The following is a 7,301-nucleotide window of genomic DNA, read 5'->3' as shown; positions in this document are numbered from 1 at the left end:
GGGGGAAAAAAACGAAAAGGGAAGGGAAGGGACGGCAGGGAAAAGAGCTGCTGCTACTGCAGCCCTTTTCCCCCCCTTTTCTTTTTATTATTAGTCTTCAGACATTTTCTCTTCCCAATTTGTGCGCATGTGAAGGGGCATTTAAATGGATGTAACAATGATGGCACCGGGTGATGGAGAATCGCTGGCGTCATGTTTCGGGTTTTTTGCCTTTGTGACTACTTTTGTTGTTATTATGATTGCTTTTAGTTGTTGTCCTTGCTGTCGTGTCTGTATTTCCCCCTTTCATTCTTTTTGGTTCACATTTTCCACTAAATCTCCCACAATTATATTCTTTCCCTTTCATCCATGATAACACGGAAATTTCAGAGAGGGAAAATAAAACAAAAACAAAAAAGAAAGGATACCCTTATCCACTCTTTCCTTCCTCTTTTCTTTATTTCATTCCGTTATTATTTCCCATTCATAGAGATATGCAACATCCCTTTTCCTTTCCCCCATCACTTCTCCTTCAGTACATCTTCTTAACAACTTCCATATCCCTTGAAATCCCACGTGTTCTCAGAAACGGTCCCTTTTTATATTAAAACAACAATCCTTTCATCGTTTTATCATCAATTATTGCTTTCGTCACACATCCTTCACATCCCCCTTGCGCATCCCACCCCTCCCCCAAAATCCTTCCTGCTTCGCATTCACTAACCACAATTATTATAACCATAATAACCTTCACTGGGGTTCTCCGCCTCAGCGACGGCACCGAAAGGAGCACACACGTGTGTGTGTGTGTTTTTTTTTGTTGGTGTTGTTGTTGCTATTTCTTCCCCTCCACCTACTCACCCTTTTCTCCTCCCATCTCCCTTCCCTGTGTTTCTTTTGTCCTTTTGGGCTCAGTATGGCATCATGTTAGGGTTTCCCATCCCTCCAGCATATCCCTGACCGGGCACGCCACCGTAGCCCGGTTGCGGGTGGATGTTCACATTATGCATCGGAACTCCCATGGGCTGTGCTGGGCCTGCCTGAATCATCAGTGGGTCATTACCACCCGCATACCCAGGAACACCACCACGACGAGATCCATCTTTTGATGGCTGCATGCCGTCGTTAGCGCCCTTTTCCAAGCGTGATACCCGCTGAGTGAAGTCGTGGATGGCCTGAATGAGGTACGGCATGGCAATATTGATACGGTTGTTTAGCCAAGCCTTCTCAAGAACCACGTCCGGAGACAAGTAGTCATAGCAGGCGTAAAGGCAGGAAACGAATGAATCTGGTCGTTCAACTGCAAAGAAGTCAAGAAGCTCCTCCACAACCTTTGGATCGGCGCTTTCGACAGCCGTGTCAATGGCCTCCTGGAAGAGCTTATTCTCCTTGGCCACCGCAAGGGCGTGGTCAAAGGCCTTGTGACGGCGGTGGAGGAAGAGAGCAATCTTGCGGAACTCAAACAACTCCATCTTCTCCAGCCGTGCGCTCAACTCCACAGAGTCGAAGTTGTTGTAGTTCTCTACAGAGTTACGTAAGGCCACAAAATTTTCTTCCTCCACGTACAGATCGTTCAGAGCATCGTTGATCAACCGGGAGTTGCGCGGTTGTGCGGATTCGAGGTATGGCAGAATCAGGTGAATCGGGGCAACATTTTTCACCTCACGGAGCACACGGTCGGGGTCAAGCACCTTGAACATGCTCGTCAGAAAGTCGCACAGGTTTTGAGGGCACGTATTGACGTAGAACGAAATCGCGTTATATACAAAATCGCTAGCACCCAGATGGCTTGCAACGTCCTTGAACACATCATGATCGAAGGCATCAGCAAAATGACACATCATCGTCTTCGCCGCAGCCAACCAGTCCTCGTTGCCGACGTGGAGCACACGCAGGGCCAACCAGTGGTGGTATTCCTCGCAAACGGAGATCAACTTGTGTGCGTTAATCTTCTTTGAGTACATGTGCACGTGCTCCAAGAGTTTCTCGGGTTTATACTTGGCAAGCTGTAGTCCCATTTCAGTGAAAATGCCCATGTGCGCGCCAGAGTTAGTTGAGGCACTCTTGAGAACAGCGAACAGTTCATCATAAAGACCGTATGCCTCGTACCGGTTCACGACATCTTGCAGAGATTCCACCTGTAGAACGAGGGGAACCGCGCAAATAGCAGCAAGCCTTACATCGTTGGCCTCAATACAGGCATGGTTAACCGCATCCCATGTGCTGCGGGACTGGGCCTTCTGCGCAGCGTCCACAGCCTCAGCAAGGTTGTTCATGCGCACAAGCGTAAGGGCCAATTTATGGAAGTTCATGCTCATGGAGTAGAGCAGACGCGCTGAATCATAGTACCCATCTTCAAAGCACTTGTCAGCCACAGGTTGAATCTGTACATTGTGCGTGTTTTGCAGCAACTCTTCCAATTCTGACAGGCGTCCAGTTCTGGCGTACGTTAGCAACAAAACCGACTCAATCTTATTGTCGTTCGAAGTGGACTCCTGGCGTGCCATGTTGAGATACTTGACGAGGTCCCCGAATTGGTTACTGCGCTCCGCTGCAGCAGTGACAGCATCAACGTAGTTGGGATTCTTCGCGCGAATGAGGACCTCAATGGCTTCACGCACCTCACCGGCGGCGAGGAGGTATTCTCCCAAAACTGTCCATACAGCAGGTAGGTTGCACCTCTGAGCGTACAACCGACCACGAGGAAGGTCCTTCAAATCGCGGAGTAAAACGGTGGCAGCCTCCATCCTCATTTCAAACTTGTCATAAACGGTCATCGCTTCCTCGTGCAGCTCTGCTGCGGTAGCGATGCCAGCGATTTCCTTCGCATCGTAGCTGTCAAGAGTGGTTACATACTCCATAACCTTTGCCTTGGATGCGCGGACAGCGGACATAATAAGGAGATTCTCCAAATAGCGGTTTTTCCTAAAGCGGCCACGGACGACGATCTGATCTAGTATAGAGGTCAGTTCCTCCGTCAGCTCCGCATCCATAAACGCCTTCACAGTGGTGCTCACCTCCTCCGTTACCTCAGACTCGGGAAGTGCAGTTTGTTGAACCGCCTCAACGAGGCGGTCTCGGTTGATCGAGCTTTCCGTGAGCACAGACGCCCAAAGTGCAGGGTCCTGTTGTTTTACAAGGTAGCGAGCAAGTTGCTTCCACATGCCATTCTTCGATGTGATCTCAACCAGTTCGGTGCTCATCTTAGCCTTGCGATAAACCAAATAGGACAGGTTGGGGTCGCGATCCTCGCAGTACTTACCCATGACCACTGGATCGTAGTAGTCGTTCTCCTCAATGAACTTCTCGGGTAAGTTACCACTGATGACCAAGAGTTTTGCAATAGCATTATGAAGGGCGGTATCCGTCTTTTTTTCCGCAAGTCGGGCTTCCAACCAGGGTCCAATGAGGCGAAGCCGACTGCGCTCTTCAGCGACATCGACAAGTTCTGCAATCGGGCACATTGTACCCACTGAGTTTAGGATGTTCTTAATGAAGTCCTCTTGCACGTTACAGTCAATAAGCGCACCGACTACCGCGGGTGTTTTCAGCGGGTTGCGGCGCTGCACGTACTGCTCAATAAGAGCTTCATTGTTTGTGTCAATCAGATAACGAATCAGTTCATCAACAAAATTGTGCTGGTCACAGACGTTGATAAGGGGCCAAAGGTTTGTCATTTTCTTGTTCTTCAGGTAGTTCTTCGTGCGCTCAGGGTCATAACACGGGCTCTCACGTGTCATGCGCTCGAGTTCCTGCACCTGCCCAACTTCAGCCGCTGCCTCAATATAGCGGAAGTGCACCTCTGGATCACGAGTGTACGGTACCACAGCGCCAAGGTAATAATACAGAATATCAAACAGTTTCCGCTCGAGGAACACGTTAATTAGTTTGTCCGCACCGAGCGCTTCATTGTACTTTGTTGCAACCTGCACAATGATTTTGAAGTTCTGGTGATGGTTAGCAAGAAGGTCCTCTAGGCACTTCATGCTGTCTCCTGGGCTCAGTTTGCCGAAGAACTCGATAACCCAATCAGGGCTGAGCACTTGGGCATTAGAAAAGCAACGACGAATGTTAGCAAGGTTGTCAATGCCCGGGTCCATCCTCTGGGCCATTACATAGCACTCAATAGCGCGCTGCGGAAGGGAAGCGCGTTCACAGAGGGGCGCCAGCAACATGGCATCAAAGTGAACACACACACCGCGAGCAAAGATCTTCTCCGCAACCGACGGATGGGAATGCTTCAGGTTAATCTCTAGAAGCTTCGTTTGGAGATCCTTTGTATTCTCTCCAGTGTTATCACGAAGGACTTCCAGAACGAACTCGGTTGCTTGCTGGATGTGCTGAGCGGTCACGAACATATCCACAACTTCGATGGGGTCAACGACAGGCGCGTCACCCATGTCACGGTGCAATACTTGCGCGAGGCCCACGGCACCTTGCGGGTTGACGTGTATTGCGTTGTTCAAGATGACGCGCCAGTTGGGGGTGAACCCAGCGCGTTTGCAGTACTCAACAGCCTTCTGTGTCTCGTTGCGTTGAAGGAGGACACCAACAACCTTTGCGTGTGCCTCCGCCTTGTGGTAGATTTTGATGGCAAGCTCTGGGTCCGCCGCTGACATAAGATCACCAAGTTCCTCGGAGGCGGTTAGTTTGTCAGCAGCATACTGTTGCTTCACGTAGTCGACACCACCCTTCGGTATAACGGCACGGGCAAGTTCTGCTGACTCATGCGCGTTAAGAGTGGTTTCGGCAACTGCCACCTTAAAGTAGGTGGAGATTGCGGGCTGCTGCCCCGGAATCGGCGGCATAAGTTGGAAGCGAGAAAGAATATCGGGACCACGCAAGGCGTTGTTTGGTGCACGTAGGCATGTGCGCACCGCCTCCTCTATGTTCCCAGCACGAAGCTGGTTATCCAGCTGAACCCTGTACAGGTCATCCACACCTCCCAGGTTAGCAGAGCCGGCAATGCGAAGGGCCAGATCAGCATTTTGCAATTGGTTTTTCACAAAGGGAACGATCGTATTGTCGTTTGGAGACACGTGGAACACGGAGCCCGCGTTGTTCACGCACAGGATACCACCAGTCTTCGTGTAGGGTGTCCCGCAGAAAATGGTATTGTTCGGAAGTTGGTGAGTCTTAATGACCACTCCAGTGAAGAGGTCCATAAGCACCACGCTACCACGGCTTGTCACAACGGTGAGGAGTTTGTGTCGTGGTGAGACGTGTGTCGCAACGGGAAAGTCACCCTGAGCAAAGGGGACATCGATCATACGGCGCTGAACTGTGAGATCCGTTTTGGATCCTGTAGGAAGCTCCATGATCAAAATTTTCCCACCTGTGGAGGGGTTGTTCCAAGCGAGGCACATCAAATTGCATGAGCGTGGGTCTGTCGGGGTGTTGGTGGAAATGAATGTTCCACTGTGACCGTCAAGCACACGGCCACTATTGTTTTCGACGCTGAAGAGTTGTGTTTTCCCCACCATACCCTCGGCAGTTCGCATAACACCACAAAGCATCAACCACTTCTTCTGCTCATCTGTCTGGTAACTAAGAACCTGAAACGAGGCGTCAAACTCAGGGGCCCGCGAGAAGACCAACTGCGGTGGAGCATCGGCAGCTGTGTCCAGACTCCAGTGATACACTGCGGTATTAGAGACGATACCTACAGTGCGAGCATCAATCCAACACCAATAGACCACGTCCTCGTTGAACACAACCACCTTGAGACGATTAGCCGCGTCCACGTCGAATATCTGCAAGTTGCGGCCGCTGCGGAGTGCAAGAATCTTTGCCATAGGATTCATGATGGCTGACTCCGCATCACGTATACTGTTGCGCATGCTCTCCCGCTTCCCGAGATCCACGATAACAAGAGAGGTTTGACCATCAGGTTGCACATCGCGGATGCAAACGTACTTGTCGCTCTGCAGCGTCAGTGTCTTGAAGGAAATGGTTCCCGGTCTCAACCCACCAGAGACGGAGTTGAGTTGAAAGACCTCCGCAGAGGTTAGTGGATTATCCATCCTCGAGCTTTGTTAGTGTCTGTTCCTTTTCTTCTCACTCTTTGACGATTTTTTGGGGTTTCCCCTAGTTTGTCCTAATGACTCAGTTTACCCTTTTTTTTCTCTTTACTCCCTTTATTTTTTTTTTTGGTATTGTTGAAGAAAAGTGGTTCACTGACGGTCAAAACACTTCGCAGGTCTTGTTCTTCGCTTATGATACTTGGCTCCTCTTCTTTCCTTTTTGTTTCCTCTTACTCTTGCTTTTTATTATTTATTTTCTTTTTCCTTCCTCCTTCCCCTACTCTTCTCTTGTCCTCCTTTTTCCTCCTCTTTTTCCTTGTGTGTGTATGTGTGTTTCCCAAACTTTGCTTCTTCTATTGTCCTAATGTATAGCCACTGCTACTTTCACTTACGTTTCCCCTGAAGCAGTTTTTTTTTTTTGAGGGAGGGTTGCAGCGTGTAGATAAAGCAATCGAACTGACCTTTCTTCCGCGCGCTCGCACGTGTGGCACCGTCGATAATAGTGAACAAAAAAAGCGATGGGTTAAAGTATAAATAATGACAAAAACAAAATAAAGAGCAGATATTACAAGCAAACAAAAATACAAATTGACCTTCAATCGTTGACTCTCACTTCACGTTCCTTCGTTGTATTTTTCCCCCTTCACTCAGAAAAAAAAAGTTTCCTCTCCTTCTTTTCTTTATATCTGGTTCTTCCGAAACAACGATAACAATGACGGCAATATGTATTATTATTAAGTTGTCAGTTCGCCGGACGAAGCAGCAAGTGGCGCGGCAAACCATACATGAAGTAGTGGTAGTAGAATGGGGGGAAAAAGGGAGGCGAGGAAAGCGGAAAGAGAAAAAAGTGAAGAAAAGTGAGACAGTTGAAAAAAAAAAAAGCACCAAATGACACCACAGTAAACCCCTCGAAGTAACTCAAAGCAGAAAAGAAAGGGTGGACAATGTATGAAACAACATAAGGGAGTCGAGAACTGTTAACCCATCCTCAAATGCCCTCCTTCACTTATGTGTATCAAACACAAATTTCAATGTGCCTTCATTAAAAAAATTAAAGAGAATTAGTTAACCGCATCGTAAATTAATCACTTTTTATATGCATCTGCAACACATATACAGGTACGTTAAAGTACATACACGGGTACATGTCCCCACACAGACACACACACAGGCACACACACACAGACACACACACACACACATATATATGCATATATATATATATATATAAGCATAAACAAAATGTGTGTGAATACATGTGCTAGTAAAGCAGCAGCGGATCCCACCACTGTGAGATGT

General features: G+C 48.5%; 1 protein-coding gene and 1 pseudogene across 2 annotated transcripts in view; both read right to left on the bottom strand.

Moving 5' to 3' along the window:
- The window catches only part of TEOVI_000672300:pseudogene, a 461-nt pseudogene extending 267 nt beyond the window's left edge, over positions 1-194 (bottom strand). Inside the window, 2 exon segments of the mRNA in view lie at positions 1-63; positions 66-194. The exon segment at positions 1-63 is cut by the window's left edge and continues 267 nt beyond it. Of these exon segments, the coding sequence occupies positions 1-63; positions 66-194 (192 nt within the window).
- A 696-nt stretch (positions 195-890) lies between these two features.
- On the bottom strand, positions 891-6,002 carry TEOVI_000672200 (clathrin heavy chain; the record flags this gene model as incomplete). The annotated part of the gene is made up of 1 exon (XM_067221538.1): positions 891-6,002. One exon carries the CDS (start codon positions 6,000-6,002, stop codon positions 891-893), a length of 5,112 nt encoding a protein of 1,703 aa, XP_067077639.1.
- Positions 6,003-7,301: the final 1,299 nt, after the last annotated feature.

Source organism: Trypanosoma equiperdum (genome assembly GCF_001457755.1).
Source record: "Trypanosoma equiperdum strain OVI genome assembly, contig: ctg_1457, whole genome shotgun sequence".
NCBI classification, from domain to species: Eukaryota; Euglenozoa; class Kinetoplastea; order Trypanosomatida; family Trypanosomatidae; genus Trypanosoma; species Trypanosoma equiperdum.
The sequence above is the reverse complement of the archived record's forward strand: the minus strand, read 5'-3'. Positions and strand labels throughout refer to the sequence as shown.